Source organism: Oryzias latipes, chromosome 14 (assembly GCF_053564925.1).
Source record: "Oryzias latipes strain Hd-rR chromosome 14, Olatipes_Hd-rR_3.1".
Classification (NCBI taxonomy): domain Eukaryota; kingdom Metazoa; phylum Chordata; class Actinopteri; order Beloniformes; family Adrianichthyidae; genus Oryzias; species Oryzias latipes.
Window position 1 is genome coordinate 13,042,025 of NC_136250.1, and position 22,802 is coordinate 13,064,826.

The 22,802-nt window shown below is 39.1% G+C and overlaps 1 protein-coding gene across 3 annotated transcripts; it reads left to right on the plus strand.

The window, feature by feature from the left end:
• The first annotated feature begins 24 nt into the window (after positions 1-24).
• On the plus strand, positions 25-22,187 carry LOC101155535 (ferroxidase HEPHL1). Of its 3 annotated transcripts, XM_078931228.1 has the most exons (22): positions 25-217; positions 2,311-2,571; positions 4,607-4,851; positions 7,360-7,572; positions 7,660-7,851; positions 7,991-8,245; positions 8,970-9,138; positions 9,469-9,608; positions 9,734-9,865; positions 10,872-11,077; positions 11,158-11,302; positions 11,410-11,622; positions 14,125-14,341; positions 14,464-14,603; positions 14,681-14,806; positions 16,802-16,908; positions 16,980-17,214; positions 20,516-20,655; positions 20,755-20,908; positions 20,997-21,011; positions 21,114-21,128; positions 21,825-22,187. In XM_078931228.1, exons 2-22 carry the CDS (start codon positions 2,408-2,410, stop codon positions 21,911-21,913), a joined length of 3,312 nt encoding a protein of 1,103 aa, XP_078787354.1. In that variant the 5' UTR covers positions 25-217; positions 2,311-2,407; the 3' UTR covers positions 21,914-22,187. The 3 variants fall into 3 exon arrangements, with proteins under 3 accessions (XP_078787354.1, XP_078787355.1, XP_023818216.1); XM_078931229.1 differs by lacking the exon at positions 7,360-7,572 and having other exon boundaries at positions 98-217; XM_023962448.2 differs by lacking the exon at positions 25-217 and having other exon boundaries at positions 2,298-2,571.
• Positions 22,188-22,802: the final 615 nt, after the last annotated feature.

Genomic DNA, 22,802 nt, shown 5'->3' on the forward strand with positions numbered 1-22,802 from the left:
TGACAAAGGTGGATAACGGTGGACAGATTTCATGTAATCCATAGACACCAGTGAGGTTCACAAATCATTGAAGAAAAAAGGTTCAGAGCACTGTCTAGTGGGTCTAGATGACCCAACTCCCAATGTTAAAGTGCCTAGGATAGCACAAGGGTTACAACATTGATTCAGAGAACAGCATATTGATGTTGGCTTCCCAAATGCTCAGAAGACCAATGATGTGAGTATGTTAGTTCCTGTTATTTCATTACAAACCTACTTCCTGGATTGTTCTTGGCATCTGGATGATTTCTAAGGGATTCAGAGTCTTTGTTCAGGAAGTGAGTGAAGCTGAAAACTTTGGATTTCATCCCAAATTCCTAAAAACAATTGCAGTATTCTGCTTTCATGACGATGAACTGAGAGTTCTGCAAATGTGGGTTAGTTAGTTGTTTTTTTTAACACTTGGCACAAACATGTACTTTTGCTAGATTATTCCTTTGTTGCAGCAATACTTCATGGGATATTTCTCTGTGATAAGTGAGCCACAGTTTGCAGATAAGAACAGATACACTGTTCAAATAGCTAGGGAGAGCTGAGAGAAAGGAAATGACATCAGAGCCGCTAATGAATGAAGCTCGTTGAAAATCCTCCAATGCTTCTACCAGGAACAATCTAAACAACACAAAATATCAGTTAGTGGGTCCTTTTTGGAAATGTACTGACGAAAATCACTTACAAATACTTAATAAAACATGCTGCTAAAATTAGTAGATCGCCATTTCTTAATAGTACTACTTAGTACTTTATGAAGTACTCTTGTACAAACTCGTCCGTTATTTTACAGTATAGTTTTTGAGTTATAGATTACTCAAATGCCATAAGATGCGTAACAGTGACATCATTTATCAGGATTTGGCTTTAAATAAAACCTAACCCTCTAGTAAGTAGATAACCATTCCTTCAAGGTACTACTCAGAACTTCATACAGTAATACCTCACACAAGTTACTTTACTGTATAGTTTTGGGGTAGTACTGAACTGTCATAAGACAAGTAACTTTGACATCACTAGCAGACTTTGGTTCTGGATAAAACAAATAAGTAGATCACAATCCTTCGCGATACTACTTAGTACTCCATGCTGTACAATCACTTAAAGTAAAGTATTTTTTCTGTATAGTTTTGTACAACTAAAGTTTCATACAATGAGTAAAATTGACTCTAACTTGGCTTTAGATCACAATTCATTCAAAGGAATTCCTAGTACTTCACACAGTACTCCCACACAAAGTATCATGTTTCTTTACTGTACATTTTTTGAGTTATTGAAGTGTCATAAGATAAGTAAGAAGGACATAACTCACTTTGACTTAAAAAAGAACAGCTTCTCAAATTAGTAGATCACCATCTCTTCACAGTAGTAGTACTACAGTTTTACCACTGAATATAACGTTATTTTATGATATAATAAGGCAGCCTTCTGAAGTTTCAAACAAATAGTAAATTTGACGTAACTAGCAGAGTTTGGCTTTAAATCAAACATGTTCCTCAAAATAGCAGTTCACCATTCCTTCATAGTACTACTTAGTACTAGAGTATAACCACACATAGTATCAAGTTACTTCACTGTATAGTTTTTGAGTAATCCATTACTGGAATTTCATAAGACAAGTAGGAGTGACATCCTTTAGCAGGATTTGGCTTTGAATCAAATCTCTTCCTCAAATCAGTAGATCAGCATTCCTGCACAGTACTATTTGGTACTTTATACAGTACTACCACTGAATATAAGCCTATTTTACTGTATAGCTTGACGTTATAAGTAAAACTGACATTACTGGCAGACTTTGTTCCTCAGATCAGCAGATCACCATTCCTTCACACTACCTACTGTATGAGTACTTCATAGTATCATATAGTACTACCTAGTACTCATACAGTACCAGACACAGTTTCAGGTTTATTTGGGAGGTAAATGCATGAAAGGTTGTTGTTTGTTTCAGGTGGTGGAAATAATGCTGACAGAACCAGATTCTAAAAAATAAATAAATAAGCAGAAACAACGGAAGCCTTTGGTTCTGGGGAAGTTTGGGGGATTTTTCCTGAGTGCGAACCTCACCTTGTTGACTTCTGGCCAACAAAAGTGGCGCATTTTTTCAAATAAACAGTATTTTCAACACTATAAACTCTAAACAAACTGGAATATATCCACTTTTAGCGCTGAATGTGGATGTAAATCCTCCCCCGCTGTGATCCATGCCCAGATCTGGCATCGCTGCCTGGAGGCGGTCTGTCGGTGTCCTCAGGCTGAGCAGCCCGTTTCTCTCCTCAGTCTGTGTGGCAGTTTCGTAAGCGCTCCGCAGCTGTAGCACCCCCGGAGGAAGAGGAGGAGGAGGAGGCTTGTCCTTCCTTCCAGCGCTCAGCCGAACATGGCACCTACGTGTGCGCTCTTCCTGAGCGCCTTGGTGCTGCTGGTTCCGGAGGGGGCGCGCGGCGTGGAGCGGGTTTACCATGTGGGGATCATCGAGGACGCGTGGGATTACGCGCCCAGCGGGAAGAACCTGCTCACCGGGGAGGCCGTGGAAAAGGACGCGTGAGTTCCTCACTGCGCACCGACACACCGCTCCGGCTTCTAATAAACTCTGCAGACCTTTAGGGGGGCTTCTAATAAACTCTGCAGACTCCTGCAGGTCTTCAGCATCTTTCGCAAACCTCGAAAGCCTCACAAGTGAAGTTCTGTTCTCACTCTTTGCGTAAAAGTTTATTTAAAAAAAAAAATCGTCCTCTCTAGAAACGTTTAGGACATTTTAACTCAACATTTATTGTCAAATAACAATTAGAACATTATTAATAGTAAAGTGACAACTTAAAGATTTGTATTTAAATTAAAGCAAGACCTCTATTATTTCATGTAACTTGAACTCCTTCACTGTTACACAATTCTGGACTTGCCTGAGTGACCTCAGCTAATCTGACACTTTCAGTTTTCACGAGGCACAAACGAAGTCTTTCACACTCTTTTATTTCCCAAAACATAAAATATTGCATTAGGTTATTCAGTAATTTCGAATTTGTCATTTAAATGTATTGTTATATTGAGCCAAAGTTCTTGTGTGAAACAAACAATATTTTACTGTTGCTCTAAGAAGTCCAACAATGAAGTTATGATTTTTATTTTTGGACGGATCTTGATTTAAGATCACTTCTTTTATTTTTATATTTGATGTATAAATGTTTTTGGTTTTATTATGAAGTATTGCTTAGTGGGGGATACTTCACTCAAAAAGGGGCTTTAAAGGAGGTAACATGCTGATTAAATCTCTGCTGGTGTGTTTACATTCCGCCTGTAGCTGTTTATTTATGCTTTATGTCTCTGTTTACTGGTTTTATATTTAAAAAAAATAATAACTGAGTTGCAAAGAAGGTAAATTTTTGCTTTAAGGAGGGGAATTTTGGTTTAAAATATTGTAACCATCACGAAATTAAGATCCGAAAATGCTCCCAGGAAACAGTTTTTTTAATTTCATTTTTTATCAGTTGGTTAAGCGTAGGACTGGTACATCAGGGTTAGATTCCCAGGATTCCCATGGGGGTGCGATGATCTTCATCCATTGTGGGTCCTTGGCTAATGTCAAACTACAGTATTGTAGCCACAAGGGGCCCCAAGTCTGGGTTTCCCTGTGCCGGTCCCCAGCCAGGATAAAACACAGGCTTGTGTCAGGAAGGACATCCGCTGTAAAAATCTCTGCCAATGTGGCGACCCCTAACGAAATAAGGAGAACAACAACATTTTTTCAATTTAATTTATGAAATCACTGGAGGTCAAAGTTGACCCACCAATAGGAGACATATGGGAGCTTTTATACTAGCTGACCAATACAAGACATCAATATAAACTAAAGACGTAAATTACTTAAGCTTGACAAAACAAAACTGAAGTTATACTTCAAAACAAGTTTAATATTTCCAAAATACAAAATAAAGAATAAAGGTCATCTTCCTCCTCCATTATCTCCAAAAGGACGTGTTCCTGCCTCTGCCCCAGCACCAGCCCTCAGAGAGAACTCAAAAGAAGAGAAATACTTTCAACAAAATGAACTGCATGAAAATGAATGTCATTCCATTCATTTTCTTATGTACTGTGTAAAACAAATACTCAACAACAAAGAGATATAACAAATGAACTCAGCCGTGGGGCAGCGGGTTCTGCCCTCACAGGTTTTAAAAAAGGACGCTACCCACAAGTCACTGCCAAATCGGAGTCCCTGATTGGTCAAAGTTCCGCTGTTTCGCCTTTTAGCAATCAAAAGTTCAACTGGTTGAACTTCCACTGCGCTATCAGTGAAGGCCAGGTTTGTATGTAGAACCTGAGAATGGACTTGAGTAGCGACATGTGAAGACGAGTATTCTGACCCTGAACAGCGTGTTCACGTGCGTTTACGTGGACTTTTCATTGAAAGTGGCCTAACCTTAACAGTTAGGATACACTTCTCCTTTTGTTAAAATCTGTTTTTTTCCTCTTTAAATATTTGCTGTACTTGTTCAGTCAAAAACGGACTGAAAAGATGACAGATCAGAGCAACACATGGTTCTCATTTTCATCTCTCCGTGAACTCTTTCTGCCTCAGACACGCTCAGGTGTTCCTGGAGAGAGGGCCGCAGAGGATTGGCAGCATTTACAAGAAGGCCATGTTTCGGGAGTACACGGACGCCTCCTACACCCGGCTGGCTCCTCGTCCTGATTGGCTGGGCTTCCTGGGGCCCATACTGCGAGCTGAGGTGGATGATGTCATCGTCGTCCACCTGAAGAACTTTGCAAGCAGGAGCTACTCCATGCACCCTCATGGTGTTTTCTACAAGAAGGACTCAGAGGGTAACGCTGCACAAAACAAGAGAATGTAGAATAAACATACACAGAAAATTCCAATCATTTATAATATTTGACACATTTTGATACATCAGAAAAAGTGGATGTGGATCTTAGGAAATCCACGGGTGGTTTGGCACCAGACGCCCTTCCTTACAAGCCTGTATTTTAGCCGGGCTGTGGACTGGCACAGGAAGAGCCCGACTTCGCCCAACAGTAGCTGGGGCCGGTTATGGCCACCCTGTGACCCAGAAAGGGTTATAGCAAGTTCATAAAATAGATGGATGTCAGAGTATAATCTAAAAAAATGATCATTTATCATGTATTTTTTGAAAATATATATAAATTCTTCCCAGTTATGTGAAGACAAAACATCATCATCAAGTCAAAGTTTGATTCCCAAGTTGATAATCAATGGATATTAGCTATTGGGTTAGGGGGGTAAATCAAAGGCATTCAATTAAACACCTTTTTTATTTAAAAGAAAACAATCGAGCAAAACGTATTAATATATATTTTCAGTGAAGACTAAGAGGCAATTTGGTATTTACGATATATGCAAATGACTGAAGCATAAATTGCATTTTCTTCTGAAATAAACATGTTTTCATGAGAAATTTCCAGAATTTATGTAAATAAAAGCCACAAACCTTATTAAAGGTCAGCAGCTATCTTCTTCATTTTTCTGAGTGATTTAGCTGTAGAGGGCATCAATAATTTGGAGGAGGATCATATCGGAAACATGCTAAACCAGGACGGTCCTCGAGATCGGCCCCCCTTCCTGTTCCTCACTTCTCTCTGCTCTGCTTTCTGCTGACTCAGGTTTTTCCTCATTCTGATTGGCTGAACACACCTGATCCAGGTAACCAGCAGATAAAAGTGCAGAGAGAATTGTTAGGCAGGTAGGGTGGTAGAACACCAGAACCGGGATTGGTCAGTCCTCTGCTATATGTTCTGAGCGGTGCTGGATTGTGTTTCAGGACATGTCCTCGAAATGCCAGCAGAGATTACAATAACCTGAGCAGAAGTGGCTTTAACCCTTGTGCTATCCTATGGGGTCCAGATGACCCGATCCTTACATTGACGTGTTATCCCTATCATAACAAAGGTGGATAAAGGTGAAGAGGATTTCCATGGACACCAGTGAAGATCACAAATCATTGAAGAAAAAAGGTTCAGCGCACTGTCTAGTGGGTCTAGATGACCCAACTGCCAATGTTAAAGTGCCTAAGATAGCACAAGGGTTAAAAACGTCAACAGATACACAAAACTGATTAAATCATCAAATTCTTTATTCCACACGTTCACCTGGAAGGAAGGAGAAGAAGACGCCCGTTTGAATCTAAAAAGATTTTTTGCAGCCGAAAACTTGATATTCAGAACATTTATGTAATTAAAATACCTGGAACTGGAAGTGCCCAAAGATCTTGAATTTTCAAATTTTTTTTAAGTCCAACCATAAAAATATAAATGAGTTGAACGCCATTTGGGTTCCTTCAGTTGACGTGTGGGTTTTCTCCAGCTGCTCAGGGATACTCCACAGTCCAAAACTATAGTGTGATAGACTGATTGGTGACACCAATGTGACCCTATAGGGGTAAGTATGTTATTGTGTGGCCAGGCTGCAGTCTGCCTTCACTCAAAGATAGCCACAATAGCCCCCAGCAGCCCCCGTCATCCTAATCATGACAGAGCAGCTAATGATAATGGAAAAAAACGAGCTCCTCAAGCAAGAGTTTTAACCTAAACCTTTAGAAAAAATAAAGCAATATGGTTCTCAATATCAATCTAGGTTATTCATATTAATCTATCCAATAAAAAGAAAATATAGTAAAAGCTTGAAAAACGGCAGAAAGTCATTTTAAAAGAGTTTTAAAGCTTTGAAAGAAATTCATGGTTTAGTCACATGATCAGTCAGGTGTGTTTGCAACCATTACAGCAGCTGAAAACTTAACAAACCATCAGTGTTAAAACATTGACTGTGTGTGAGAACTGGACTGAGGGACTCCTACCCCTAGCATTTCAAACAGGAAGTCCCTACTGGCTCCCATATACTTCTATTGATACATAAACAGCTGTTTTTCTTGCTGTGTTACATTTTTTTTAATTAACTTGTTCTTGCTATTCGTATTTTGATACATTTTTTTTTCTGTAGTGCAAGTTTCAAAAGAATGGGCCTGCTGGCTTCCTCGTCAAATGTTTGAAACCTTTAAAAGATTTCATGTAGCCCGCTTTCTAGTAGTAGGGGTGGACATGCTCACTTCTGATTGGTCAGAGTGGTAGCCATAGAAACATTGACTGATTGATTTGCACCAATCGCTTGCTTACTTGCGACTGAATTAACTTCACTTGGTTGGAGCCGGAAGTAAGTCATTTTCTTTGGGTGACGTCACTCTCACTCAGTCCAGTTCTCTTCTACAGTCAATGGATAAAACACTCGTTACACGATCCAAGAACAGCTGGACGCGTCCAGGCTCAGCTTTTCTAACAGGAAATACTGAATGTGTCCTGCAGGGGCGCTCTACCCAGACAGGACGTCAAGTATTTTAAAGCAGGACGACTCTGTTCCGCCGGGGGGTAGCTACACATATCGCTGGGAGGTCAGACAGGAGTTCGCCCCTACTGATGACGACGCCAACTGCCTGACTTGGGTCTACCACTCCCACATAGACGCCCCCAAGGACATTGCCTCAGGGCTTATCGGAGCACTTCTTACCTGCAAGAAAGGTACAGTCCCACCGCTTAATGAAATCGATAGAAAGGGTGCATTGAAAAGAAGACTTTCTTTTGTCTTGTGTCCATTTGGGACTGTAGGAACCCTAAAGGAGAGCAGGGAGCTAATGAACAGGTCTGCTCGAAACGATGTGGACCAGGATGTGTTCCTGATGTTCAGTGTGGTGGATGAAAACCTGAGCTGGTATCTAATGGACAACATTCAGAAATGTCTTGATCCAAAGGACGTCAACGAAGACGACCCAGACTTTGAGGAGTCCAATCTGATGCACGGTAGGAGACGCTACCTCGCATTCCAGAAGCATGACATCTAGTTACTTTCTCAGACTGATTTTGATCATTTCTCCAAAGAAACCACAGCTGTCTGGTAGTCATAAAGAAGTCTGTTTTTGTGTCTCTGTGTGTCTGACAGCCATTAATGGCTTTGTGTTTGGGAATCTGCCCGGGATCGAGTTGTGCCAGCACCGAGCCGTGGCCTGGCACTTGTTCGGCATGGGCAATGAGGTGGACATTCACTCCGCCTTCTTCCACGGGAACACCCTGCTGGACCGCGGCCACCGCACCGACACCCTCAGTCTTTTTCCCGCAACCTTTGCCACGGCTCAGATGGTCCCGAAAGCAGCAGGGAAGTGGCTCCTGACCTGCCAGGTTAACGACCACTTGCAGGGTAGGACACCTGACCTCTGACCCCTTTTTAAGCTGTGCTACACGAGTTGCTGACAGGGGAAAATGCCTCCCGGGGGAGGGTCAGCTGCTTTGTGTTGTCTGCCTGTGTGAGATACACAATATGCAGCACTCACCACATGAAATATACTGACATTGTATTGATCATCCCTATAATGTGTATAAATATAAGATCATAATAGTAGGTTCAAGGGCTGTCATCTGGACTTGGTTTTTAAAGTTGAAGACATTTCACCTTTTATCCAAAAGGCTTTGTCAATTCTGGTAATATAACGAAAAAATATAAATATGAATATAAGTTTAATATGTCTGGAAGATTATCTAGAGTAATAGAGCTAGAGTAATAGATCCATGTGCGTCTTTGTTTTCCTGGTCCGAGCTGGCATTTGGCTCAGTTTGCCTCGATGGATTTTTGTTGCACCGGTAATGTTACGCCATGGGGGTAAGCTAGCAGGAGAGCGTGTAAACAGAGAGCTCTCAGCAACAGAAAGGGGTGAAGTTGCTCCAGTTGCTCCACACAAAACCATCCCACCTAGAAAACAACTCTGTTTTTTTTTTAAATTTTGGCTAAAAACAGCATAATCATAACTGAAAGACCACTGGGAATGCTTCATGAATAGCTGAGAAGATGGTCTGAGTGGGTCTTTAATGTTGCCTCTCCATTTTCTGGTTGCCGAACTGAAGCCCTTGTTGTACGTCTTTTCCAGCTGGAATGCAGGCCTTTTACACGGTGCGGTCATGTGACAGTGGGGCTGTCTCCACGGCAACGAGTGGCGTGGTGAGGGATTTCTACCTGACTGCAGAGCCTGTCCTGTGGAACTATGCTCCCTCTGGAAAGGATTTGACCAAAAACGCATCTCTCACTGAAGCAGACAGGTGGGTGGATGTGTGTGTTTTTTCATGAGTCACCTTGTTAAGTCATTGTTCTGTTGCTAAAGTTGGGAGTTTTGCTCTTTTATTGCCAAATCTGGTGTTTTCATTTAGTTTTCTGTATATGTAAGAAGTCTGGTCATCTGCTTGTTGCTCATTCCTGTGGACAGTTCCGTGTTTGGAATAAAACCTTGTGGAAAACTTGCAGTGGGCTTGTTTGTGACTGTTTATGACAAAGTCATTCCGTCTGGTTTTGTTTCCCCATTTACTCCCCAGGAAAAAGCCACTCTGTCTTTGTAAACACTCGCCTTTGTTCTCCCACAATGCTTTTCATAGCGCCTCCGAGGTCTTCTTCGGGACAAGTAAAGGAAGGCTAGGAGGCACGTATAGGAAAGTGACATACAGAGAGTACACAGACAGCACCTTCACCCAACCAAAACCAAGGACACCAGAAACAGGACACCTGGGAATTTTGGGTAAATCTTGACTTTCCTCAGACATGTATACATTTTCCAAAAGTTGATTATGTCCTATTGTAACAAACATTGGATTTGGTGTCTTTTTCGCCTTCTAACTGTATCTTTTCTGTACTTCTTTGCAGGTCCAGTTCTGAGGGCAGAGCAGGGAGACATTATCAGGGTGACGTTCATGAATAAAGGTGATAGAAACTACAGCATTCAGCCTCATGGCCTTCACTATGACAAACAGTTCCAGGGAAGCAGCTATGAAGATGGTGAGGACCTCACTGCATGTTCCCCACTAAAGGGTGCACCGGATTATAAGACATACCGTCAGAAAATGGTCTGTTTTTGAATATAGGTCATATATAAGGCAAACCGTACTTTTAGATTATTTCAGTGAGACAAGACAGTCAGAGATCCAATTAATGTTAAATTTTATTGAGACATCCAAGCAAACATTTTGACAGAGCGTTATGTACCTCTTACAATCACAACATAATCTGTAAACGCAACCAGAATTAATCCAACGTGCACTGACGTCTTTTTTGATAAATAAATGAATGAAACATATATATAGTTTTAATTTGTATTTTTTTGTGTTTAAAGATTTTTTTTTGGTGATATATAATATCTTTTGTATTTAGTTTATTCATTTTCTCCCCCTCCTTTTCAAAAAAAGTATATTTCCACTTTAATTTCTACTTCTAAAAGACTCCATCTGAATTCCCTTACTTCTCCTAAAAGACTATATACTGTGGGACTGTCTAATGGCCTTTTTCTTTTGTTTTTGTTTTTTTGGCAAACATGATGTCACCCGTTTTGCGAAGTAATAACCTGATAAATATGAATAGTTTATGAATGAATCCACTGTGTTCTGATGATGAAAACTTTGATGCTTTACAAAACATAAATTCAAAAATTTTGCAATGAAAATCATTTTGTATTGCATTGTGGTCTATATTCGCCAATCTAGTTAGCATTGATACACACTTGTTTTTTGCAGAGACTTCTGGGAAATTTCCTGGACACTGAATATAGTAATTGTTCATTTAGACAGTGAACGCGCCATACAGTTCATTCAGTAAATGAGAAGGGAGGGACTTCCAACTTTGGTGAATGCTGGGCAACTCAATAGTTAATTAGAAGTTAAACGGGAAATAAAATATATTCAAACTGTAATATTTTAATTACTTATATAATAATCAATATTTTTTTGAAAAAAAAAGGAAAAAGTCTTTTAGTAACTTTTCATGATTTTCTTTTAATGCAAACCTGGAGGTGTTGACAAACCGGGTTCCCACGTTGGCCCCGGTGAAACCTTTACCTACAACTGGAAGGTTCTGGATGGCCCGTCTCCATCTGACCCCCCCTGCATACCCTACCTGTACTATTCTGCCACTGATCCCTCCAGAGACACCAACACAGGACTGGTCGGACCTCTACTGGTGTGCAAGAAAGGAGCGCTGGGGCCAAACGGAGTCCAGGTGATCATGGAAATGATCCATTTGTGTTTTCAAACATGCTGCTGGTGTTGCCTGGCTTACAAGTGTGTTTTGATTTACAGAGGGGTGTGGATAAGGAGTTCTTCCTTCTTCTCTCTGTGATGGATGAAAACCTGAGCTGGTACTTGGACAACAATATTCATCAGTTTGGCAAAAATACGGACTTCGAGGATGAAGGAGTCTTTGAAGAGAGCAACAAAATGCACGGTCAATGTCGAAAGTTACTTTGGGTCTAAATATTCCTATCAGAATTCCCTTTTTTCAGATCCTCTCCATATTTTCCTAACAAAACCATTTTTTTTAAATCCATTTAGCTGTGAACGGATACATGTATGGGAACCTTCCCGGACTGGTGATGTGTGCTGGGGACAGGGTTGTATGGTACACCTTCGGGCTGGGGACGGAGACGGACATCCACGGTGTCTACTTTGAGGGAAATACCTTTCAGAGACAGAGCACAACCCGTGACACTGTGAGCCTTTTCCCCCATACGGCGGCAGCTCTCAGCATGCTCCCAAAAACTCCTGGTTAGTCCAAATGCGTTAATATTTAATACTGTTGTTTGTTAAACGAGGCATTATCATGTGACCCGTTTTTTATTCAAAATTCTGACTTAAATTTTTCTTTTTTAAGCAAACGTAGAGGTAAGGTGTTGTAGATACAGAGGATTTAACCTTAGCCACCGTATTTTCCGGACTATAAGTCGCTCCGGAGTATAAGTCGCACCAGCCCAAAAATGCATTATAAAGTAGAAAAAAACACAGATAAGTCGCACTGGACTATAAGTCGCATTTCGACGGGAAATTTATTTGACAAAATCTGGGATCAAGAACTTATAACTTTCACAACCTCATATGACACAATCATAGCAGACTGTTTATCTCATAATTTCACAGTAATTCTTTGTCAACCCTATTTATTTATTCTATTCATGAAGCATCATTGTTCAACTGATACTCTGTTTTCATCCTGTATTTGTAGAAACAGCTGTCATTTTTATTGCATTTCTGAATCTATGAAATCATTGGAAAATAGAATATTATGTTTTTAGCCTTCAAGATCTTATTGTAAAAAAAGATTTGCTGATTCTCTGAGTCACTTAACAAACCCCTAACACTTAACATACCTCATACATCAAATTTAGCCATGAACATCAACTCTGTTCCTCACAAATGAACATAACAGGAGGGTTAACAATGTATTTATTTCAATTTATTTCAAATATAAGTCGCTGCGGAGTATAAGTCACACCCCTTGCCAAACTATGAAAAAAATGGCGACTTATAGTCCGGAAAATACTTACATGATTTAAGTTAATTAAAGTTAAGTTTTGAAAAATAGGGAAATATGGAAAACTGGGTGGATTAACGGTTACTCTTAATTAGTGCTTGTTGCGGAAATTATTATTTATACCTGAAGAAAAAGTATGGAAAACTCCCCACACTTAAAGTATTGCAGTATAACACAATAACCAGACTGCAGTTATGTAGGTTTAGTTTGAGCACTTAAACTGTTTGACCTTGACTTGTGCTGATTTTCTGCAGAGGTCATCCAAAGGTCAAATCCACACACGGCTAAAGCTTTAAATCTGTTCGGTACAGAGTGTCTTTGTGACAGTAAAAGGCCTTTAAAATGTGCATAAAGATTTTTTCAAGCTGGAAATGATGAAGTAGCTCTGAAACTGGCAAACAAAAGCTGTTCTGCTGTCATCAAATTGAGTTTGTTACATGTTTTTACTTTAAATGTATGATTTCAATGTGTTTGTAATTCATTCAAGTTTCAATTATTATAAAACCTTTTTCCTCCTCTTTACTAGTTTCAACATTTTATCAGGCACTGCTTTACCTTTACCCGCTTTCTTTTAAAGAACCACTCCAAAAATCTTCGTCAAAGACCTTCAGATATTTGCTCTGATGCCCCAATCATTATGAAAAACCTTGATCCTTGTAGAAAAAAACATATTAAAACATTCAACTGCTTAAAGTCCATCTCCCATTATCTTTTCATTTATTTTAAAATTGTACCCAGTGGTCTATTAATTATAATTATGACATTTTAGCCCAAATTGAAAAGTCTGTGTCGTTTTCCAGGACATAGTTTCTGCAGTGGTTCCGTTAAAAATTCATCTCTGAGTTTTGGGCGGGACTGCTGGCATGGAGAAACCCCGCCCCCTTCCCCTCCCTGTGGCTGAGAGCTCTCTGTTTACGCGCTCTCCTTCTAGCTTACCACCCCATCTAATATTACTGGTGCAACAAAAATGGCGAGCTTTGCCGCCGTAAAGTTTGGAGCCAGATCGAACGAGGAAAACCAAGACGTACTTTGATGTTTCGTCTGTAAGTGGATGCATCGGAATGGAGTGGAGCAGGGAGAAATGAAACTTTGAGCTTCATTTTCTTTTTTATATTTATATATATTTGTTCTCCATCCTCAGACAAATGCCATAAGAACTTGTTATAAATACAATTTTTATTGGAGTGAAGGTTTCTAAACTACGTTTTTGCCTTTTAAATGATCCAAACACCTTCTCCTAAAAATCAATTTTCACATACCAATCAATATTAGGATAAATAAAACATTTGAAATGTTGAATAAGGCTTCCTTTAGGTCTTGCATTCGTTGTGTTAAATTCCAGCTCAGAGACAAATGTTTCAGGTTAGCTTTTTAAGCTCAATCAGTTTAGGTTTATGCCTAAAAACCTTTTATGCCTGAAAATGAAGCTGTCATGTGTTAAAAACTGCTATCTTCAGTGAAGCCTTTCTACTTGTAAATTTACCCAAGATGCATTGTACCTTGTGCTGTTTCCTTTCAATGACTGACAGTCGGGGATTTTATTCTCTATTTTGACCTAAGTACGTAATGTTAATACGTAATTGTGTTAGTAACACAAGTAGAAAATGGAAGTGAAACCCTCCCACATAACTGATAACGCAAAATCCGAGGGTAGATGTGCATTTGTTTCTCATTTGTTCCTCATTTTCCTGCTTAAATGAACAAAAATGTTTGTTTTTCTATTTTCCTTTTTCTGGAAGGCGTGTTTGAGGTGAGCTGCAGAACAACTGATCACTACTCAGCAGGCATGAGGCACCGCTACAAAGTCGATGCGTGCCCAGATAAAAAAGTGAGGCACGCCAATGCGGAGCCCACCAGGGTGGTGAAGTATTTTATCAGCGCGGAGGAAATGGAGTGGGACTACTCCCCCGAGAGAGTCTGGGAGCTGGAGAAGCACAACGCCTCAGCAGAAGACAGGTGTGTCAGTGAGGTGGCTGTGGGACAATGGCTTTGGTTTGTTTTGGGATTTTGCAGCCTGTAGTTAGCAGGATAACTTATTACTGTTTGTTAACCAAAGCAAATTGGTACATGTCTCCTAGTCCAGGCAGTATATTTGTGGAGAGAGGAGTGGACCGGATTGGCTCCCGCTATAAGAAAGTGGTCTACAGAGAATACACTGATGACACCTTCAGAGTTCAAAAGAAACAGCAACCTAATCAGCAACATTTGGGCATTATGGGTAAGACTTTGCGCCCTGGATGTTGTTATGATTTCGGACAGACTGTAATTACGAACGCGTTCTCCTTTCCACCCGAGGCCCCATAATCAGAGGAGAAGTAGGAGAGCAGATTCTCATCACCTTCAAGAATAAAGCCAGTCGACCGTACTCCCTCAGCGCACACGGGGTCAGGGCAAGTGGATCCCACATTTCTGTCTCGCCTGGTAAGAAGGATGGCCTTTTTACAGAGGCGTGTCCAACTGGGGGGCTGAGGGGGGCCATGGCCACACAAATGGGCACCACAATAATCAACCATACAGAATTCAGAGCCTGATGATTCAGGGTTCATTTGAATTAGTTAATATAGCATTCATAAAATAGATTTACAGCATTTTCATAAGACAGACTAAAAGCCTTTTTTTTTCCAGAAACTAACTGCACCTTATAATCTGTAGCGCCTTATATAAAGAGTCATTCTGGTTCAGAGAAAAACGTTAGGCTATGTCCGAATACCTTCACTACTCACTACATAGAGCACTATATAGTGCGTTTACCATTTTGTAGTGCTGTCCGAATCGACAATTCCCAAATTGAGGGCTCTAGAAATTTCCCAGAAGTCTCTGCGAAAAACCAGTGTACATCGATGCTCACTAGATTGGTGAATATAGATCACAATGCATTCGGTCTGAACACTTTTTGCCCAAAAAATTGTTTTTAAATGTATTTTTTTTAATAAACCATCAACATTTTCATTTTCAGAACTCAGTGGATTTAGACATGATCCTCAGAAATCGCTCATTAGGTGCTAATGAGGCTAAAGTGAAACGGTGTTGTACTATGTTTTGTTATGTGTTACTAACAAGGCTGTAGTTTATTGTAGTTTAAGGTGTATGAGCCTGGCTTCTTACGTGTTGCAAACAGGTTTGGGACTTACAGGTATTGTGACTACGCTAATATGGCTAACATGTAGCATGTGACAAATAAGTTCCAGAACTACTGAGAATGCAGTTAATAAAGTCTGACTGACAGCTTACCTCTGACTCTTTTGGTTGACTGAGTCAGTCGTTTTTTTTTACTCCTTCCTTTAAGGTCGGGAGTTAGCGTAGTCATTGTAACATTTATTTTAGCTATGTCTATCTGTTTTTATCACGTATTACAAATGAGGTTGGAAGTTAGCGTAGCTACAGTAATGTTTGTATTAGGGATATCAGTATGTTTTTTTATGAGTTGCAAAAAAGGTTGGGTGTCATACGCTAATGCGGCTAACGTGTGCTTGATAAATCGAACCAACAAGGTTGGGAGTTAGCGTCGTCACGGTAACATTTGTTTTAGTCGTATACGTTTTCTATGTAAATGTTGTAAAAAAAGGTCGTTACAAACAAGTTCTAGAATTAGTGTGAACACAGTTGAGTAAGTGCATTTAAATGCAGTAAAATGCATTTATCTCTGACTCTTTTGTCTCGCTTAATGCACCTTATAATTTGGTGTGTCTTTTATATGACATAATATATGACAAAATCAGACCATTCATTGAGGGACATCTTATGGACTAGTGTGCCCTATGGTGCGTAAAATACGGTATACTTGGTGGGTCCTTTTTGATATCACCCATACATTTTGATTTGGGACAAAGGAAAACCAGGGTGGCACGGCCATCTTAGGAACGTTCCAAACACGAGTGACTGGGCAGGACAAAGTACACAACTTTGAGCTCTAGGGAAAAAACAGCTGATAACAAAAAAACATATAACTTTCCCCAGTTATCATGAATTGAAGAAACACTAAGGGTTTAAAATGACTTTATATTGTTAATACGTCTATTTTAAGTTAACTTTGACCTTTGAACATACCACTCAAAAGCGCAGCAACTATCAGTTTATATAGAAAAGGCATATTTTTCTTTGTGCATTTCTCATATAGGTATTACATCTCTAAAGGGACATTTGCTCTGAAAATAAGTGTTTGCAAACTTTGTGCTGAATCTGAACACAGAAGAAACTGTATTTGAGTTTAATTCTGTTATGACTGTTTGTCCAGAAAAGTCGAAACTTTGAATATTTGCATTAATATTTTATTCAACCATATTTTTTGAATTCACTAACTCCTGGCTACAGGTCACATTAGCTCTGTGGCACACCTTGTCCTCCAAGTGAAAATGTCCTGGACATTATCAAACTTTCATTTCTGGCTTTTAACATTCAACCTTTTTTCTTCCTCAGATCATGTTCTGGTGTTGACCTGGGATATTTTAGAAAGTTCTGGTCCCGGGCCTTCAGATCCTAACTGCATCACCTATGCTTACTACTCCACTGTTGACTTCATCAAGGTACCCGTTCATAGATGACCTCCAGTGCATCTCTTGTAGGTTGTGACAGCTTTTCTCGTGTTTGTGCTCAGGATCTGTACAGCGGGCTTTTGGGCCCTTTGGTTGTGTGCAGACCCCGGACTCTGAATAACGGCGAGGGCTCCGACAGGCAGAGGACAGACGTAGATCGGGAGTTTGCACTGCTCTTCATGGTGTACGATGAAAACAAGTCCTGGTACTTTGACGACAACATCAGAACATACCTGGGTGTTGACCCTGAAACTTATGAGGGAGATGAAGACTTTGAGGAGAGTAACCTGATGCACAGTGAGTCCAACAGGACACACCCACAACGCCCTTCTTAACAAGGCTGCAGATTTATCGAAGAAACAATCCTCAGTTTGGTTACTAAAAGTAGCGGTATAATTATTTTAATCATTAAATTTGAATACAATTTTAAGAATTTTGGAATTGTAGATCCGATCACCATGAAAAAAATAGTGAACATACTAAATAGTGCGCTGAGTAGTGAGGGAATCGGACACACGGACAGAGTGTGGAGCCAGGGTCGGCGAACAATCAACCCTCTGTGGTTCCGGTCGACACGGCCCAACTAGTGAGCTGTGAGTGGGTCAGATCCTGAAGTTTCTAGCGTTATCCAAACAAGAGTGCATTTGATGGAGTAAAGTAATAAAGTTGCTTAAAAAATACCTTTTTTTAATAACTTAAAAGAATTTTTGAATTGTGATAGTCTTATTTTTTGTCAGATTCGGTAAGAATAAGGAAAAAAATGCAGTTGAATGTGACTTGGGACGTAGGAAAGTTTAAATAACAGCAAAATTAATCCTTAATGATCTTTATTTATGTTGTGTTTTAGGTCAATTTAGTGTCAATTTTAGGGTCAATATTGTTTCCCACTTTTTACTTTTATTACCAAAGATGACGTTTTTAGTTTTACTTTCATTTTACTTTCTGCTTTGAAGGATTTTTCTGAGCAGGAGAAATGGATGTGGTTGAAGCCATAAGTATGCGTGTGTGAACACTATCTGTTTTGTGTACATGTTGACATTTTTGCAGCTAGCAGGTGTGTTGATAACATTTGAGTGTGTGTGGACAGGCCCCGCCCTTTGAGATTTGTACTACATTTGAACCGTACCGTAATGATAAACAACCAGTAAACTTGTTGCTTTATGCTGCTTCATGGTCTTATCCCCCCCCTATTATCACCCTCCTACCCCCCCCTCTCTTTAACATCCCTCTCTCTTCTTCCCTCCTTTCCTTTTCCGTCCGGTCCAACACCAAAGATTTTCAAACATGATTGAAATTAATAAAGTTTGGCCTCGATTACAAAAGGGGTTTATTCAGTCATACCTTTGGTTTGTCTGAAGATTAATAACCTCTGTTGTTAAAGTAAAATATGTCCAACACAAGAGGCCCTCAGTTCTCATCTTGTTGGACAAGACAAGTTAAAAAAATAAAATAAAATAAAAAGAAACGGATGTGGTTTGCAAAATAGACATCCTGTGCAAAACCAAAGTGCAAATGTCAAATCAACTTAGAGTAGAGTAGTTTTAATACGCAAACACTTGTCATCTAATATATAGAAGTAAGTCATTTTTACATTCCAGACAGACTAAATCTAAAGTCTATAGCAAATATGTACAGGCAGATTTTGTATGTCAAAACTGAACAAAATAGTTCAACTATTTAAAAACTGATAAGATGAATAAGAAAGAAAGTCTTACTTTGCAAAAACTTTGAAAATCTTTTTCACTCATTTGGTCGTGAGACTCAGGGACTCACAAGGATCTAAATTAGAAGAAAGAAAGTCAGGTGAGATTGCATCAGTTAGCTTCTGTCAATGATTTCCAATAGAGCAATAAAGATCCTAAAGGGCTGACAGCTCCATCAGTTTTAGTCATGGAGGCCCGCTCGGAAACTTTCAGATAGTATTTCAAAGTGTGGGATTTAAAATAAGTAATTAAACGTGAATGTGGCTGATAAGCTCTATGTAACTCATAGGTTCACAAAGACCTTCAGATATTTGCTCTGATGCCCCCATCATTATGAAAAACCTTGATCCTTGTAGAAAAAATACATATTAAAACATTCAACTGCTGAAAGTCCATCTTAGATCATCTTTTGATCTATTGCAAAAGTGTTCCCAGTGGTATTTTAATTGTGATTATGCTGTTTTAAGCCCAAGATTTAAAAAAAACGTCGTTTTCTAAGACAAAGTTTCTATGGAACTGCAGGAGTTCATTAGACATTCATCAGAAATGCCAGAAGAACGTGTTAAAAACAACAAAAGCACCATTTTTATTTGAGTGGATCTTTAAAAAAAGAAATACGTATTTTTTTCTTTTTTGGTAAAAAAACAACTGAAACCAAAGTCATGAAATAATTTGAAACACACGTGAAGAATTTAATGTTGTCAAATTTACAAAAATCTTCATTATTATGGATTATTATATGGATTCTTTTATAGTAATAGGTAAATGATCTTTTTTTTTAACTTTTAAACTCTTTTTTGGAAAAGGCTAGCTAGCACAATCTTTTAAGCATCTATAAACAATTTTTATGAAATTAAGTGAACTCTCTTGAACAAACATCAAATTTCATTGTTTTAAAGGGTCATGTATTGCTATTATAATTGCATAAATTACATCTGTATTTGCATACACACACACACACACACACATATATATTAAAAAAAACGACTCTCACCCTCTGTGGGTGGTTTCTCTCTACCAGAGGCCTGGGAGCTTGAGGGTCCTGCGCAGTATCTTAGCTGTTCCTAGCACTGCGCTTTTCTGGACTGAGAGGTCTGAGGTCTTTCCAGGTATCTGTTGTAGCCACTCCTCCAGCTTGGGGGTTACTGCCCCGAGTGCTCCAATTACCACAGGCACCACTGTCACCTTCACTTTCCAGACTTTCTCCAGTTCTTCTCCGAGTCCCTGGTATTTCTCCAGTTTCTCATGTTCCTTCTTCCTGATGTTCCCATCGCTTGGCACTGCCACATCCACCACAACGGCTCTCCTCTGTTCTTTATCCACCACTACAATGTCTGGTTGGTTCACCATTACCATCCTATTAGTCTGGATCTGGAAGTCCCACAGGATCTTTGCCCTCTCTCTCTTACATATATATATGTATATATATATCTAGATATATATATATCTAGATATATATATAGATATATATATCTAGATATATATATAGATATAGATATATATATATCCATATATATATATATATATATATATATATCCATATATATATATATATCCATATATATATCTATATCTATATATTTATATAGATATATATCTATACATATATGGAGAGAAGGAGTGTCTTAGGGCAGGGTCTATTTAGTATAGTTTAGACATTACCTAATGAATTCTATGACTGTAATGTTCATTAGGATTTCATGGTTATTATACAATTACCAATATGAAGCCCATTATGTTTGTGATCTTTTTGTTTTGTTTGCATCAATTAAATCCAAATTAAATTTGGATACTTAAACTTAGATTATAGTCCTAAATAGAGTAAAATCCACATTTAACTGACTTTCTCACAGTAGTCTGATTGTGTCTGCCTGTTGATGTTCTCCCTGTTGCAGGCATTAATGGCAGACTGTACGGGAACCTCCATGGACTGGTGATGACACAGGGCCAGAAAGTAGACTGGTATCTGTTGGGGATGGGCAACGAGGTGGACATGCACACCGTTCACTTCCACGCAGAGACTTTCACCTATAAGGTTGCTTTGAGCTCTTTGCAGAGAACAGAGGAAGTATGTCGGTTCAGCTGAAGTGTGTATTTGCTCATTTCCTCTTCTTGGTGGTGTGTGTCTCCTCAGACGGATCGTGTGCACCGTGCAGACGTGTTCGATCTGTTCCCCGGGACTTTCCAGACGGTGGAGATGGTTGCTGGAAACCCGGGCACGTGGTTACTTCACTGCCATGTAACTGACCACATCCATGCTGGGATGGAGGCCACGTTCACTATCGAAAGTGTGTAACAGTGTTTGGATTTTTGCCAATTGACTCATTTCTCACCCTTAACAACTGTTTTTTTGTTGTTTATCTTTTTCCCTTTCAGATAAAAGTTCAAACAGTAAGATCAGTTTTTCTCCTGGAAATTTTGCACAAAATGTTTGCCTTTTCTATCGTTCAACATCATAGAATTTTACCTTAACTTTGTCTATTTCCATTCCAGATCGATCTGCAAGAGGTACGATAAATAACTTCTAAATATTGATGCACAAAATGTAATCATTTGTATATATCACTTTGATGAAAATGGTGTTTTTAACATGTTCTTGGTGCATTTTTCTGGTAATGGAGGACAAATGCAAAAGAAATTAGGCTTAAACTGACATTTCTGAGTAATTCTGAGCAAAATAACTCTGCTCCGCTCCGCAATGGCGCAATGGGAAGTGGGGGTGGGTCTGTTCCGCACCAACAGCCCCACCCACAACTCAGAGGTGATTTTTTTAGTGACCAAAGCGACTAGGGTATTATGATTTGTGGTTTAAAAATGTCATAATTATGATGAAAACAACACTGGGAGCGCTTTGACAATAGATTAAAATTAAATCAGAAAATGCAGAAATCAGCAAAACTTTGTAAAACACACAGAAGTGAATCCTCAAAGGTTAGCATTCAGTCCAGTGCATGTTCAAAGGAGGACAGCAGGAATCTGCCTGTTGAGTAATTCAGGTGGAATAGCTTTGAAAATCTTATCTGTCTTTGCTCAGTGTGTTCAGAGTGAAGGAACAGATTAATATTTGGGTCAGACATTCCTTGTGACTTTATTGGGAAAAAAAGTCATATCCTGTGCTTTCCTCTTCCAATGGACCCTTTCTTTAACAACAATGACACTTAAAAACAGAAGTGTATCTCTTGAGGAATGTTTTCTGCCTTCCAGGTGCTGCTCCTGGACGTGAAGTCTCCCTAAAGGTGCTGCTCTTCTCACTAGGAGTTGCTTGTCTACTCGCTGGGACTCTTCTCCACTGATAAAAGACTGAAAGGACAGTAAATAACGCATGTCCTCCCCATGGATTTGTACTCTTTTCTGTAAATAGAGCTTGTTTTTCAACCAACATACACTCCTGCTTACACTTCAAGGTCCTTACATTTATCAGAAATAAAGATCTATTACAAAAAGCTTTATGCTTTAAGATAAGTTGCACTGAGGAGACTACTGACAGGTGAACTTTCATTTTTTTGTAAAGAAGTGCTTTAAAAAAATATTGGGAGTTCAAGTGTGCAATAAAAACATTTATTTAAATGGTGTTTGATTATTATTATTTTTTATGTAGCTATTATTTATCCAGATTAAAAACTACGTTCTTATTTTCAACCGTGTCCCAGCAGGCATTTTTTATGCACCGTTTATATTCTTGCACCTGCTTTCTCACTGACAGCCACAAGGTGGCGTAACTTTAATGACAACACATGATTGTTAAACGCATGCAAAAAGCTCAACTGTTTATGAAGATTTGCAATAATTACCCTTGTATTTATAATGAAGAGCAATTATAATTTCATAATTTACATATACACAATTTATATAACAGATACATGCATATACACACACATATATCTGTATACACGCATATATATATATATATATATTTATATATATACATGTGTATACAGATCAATATATATATATATACATATACATATATACCTATACATATATACTGTATATATGTATGAGTATGCACACATATATAATTAAATATATATATATTTGCGTGTACACACATACATATCAGTGTATCAGTGGCGGCTACTGGTCTGTCAGAGATGGGAAGCTCATTTTTGGCCTACATCATAAAGTTGTCTATTCATTTAAAAGTAAATTCTGCCCTACGTTCCTTTTTAAGAAAATGGTCTG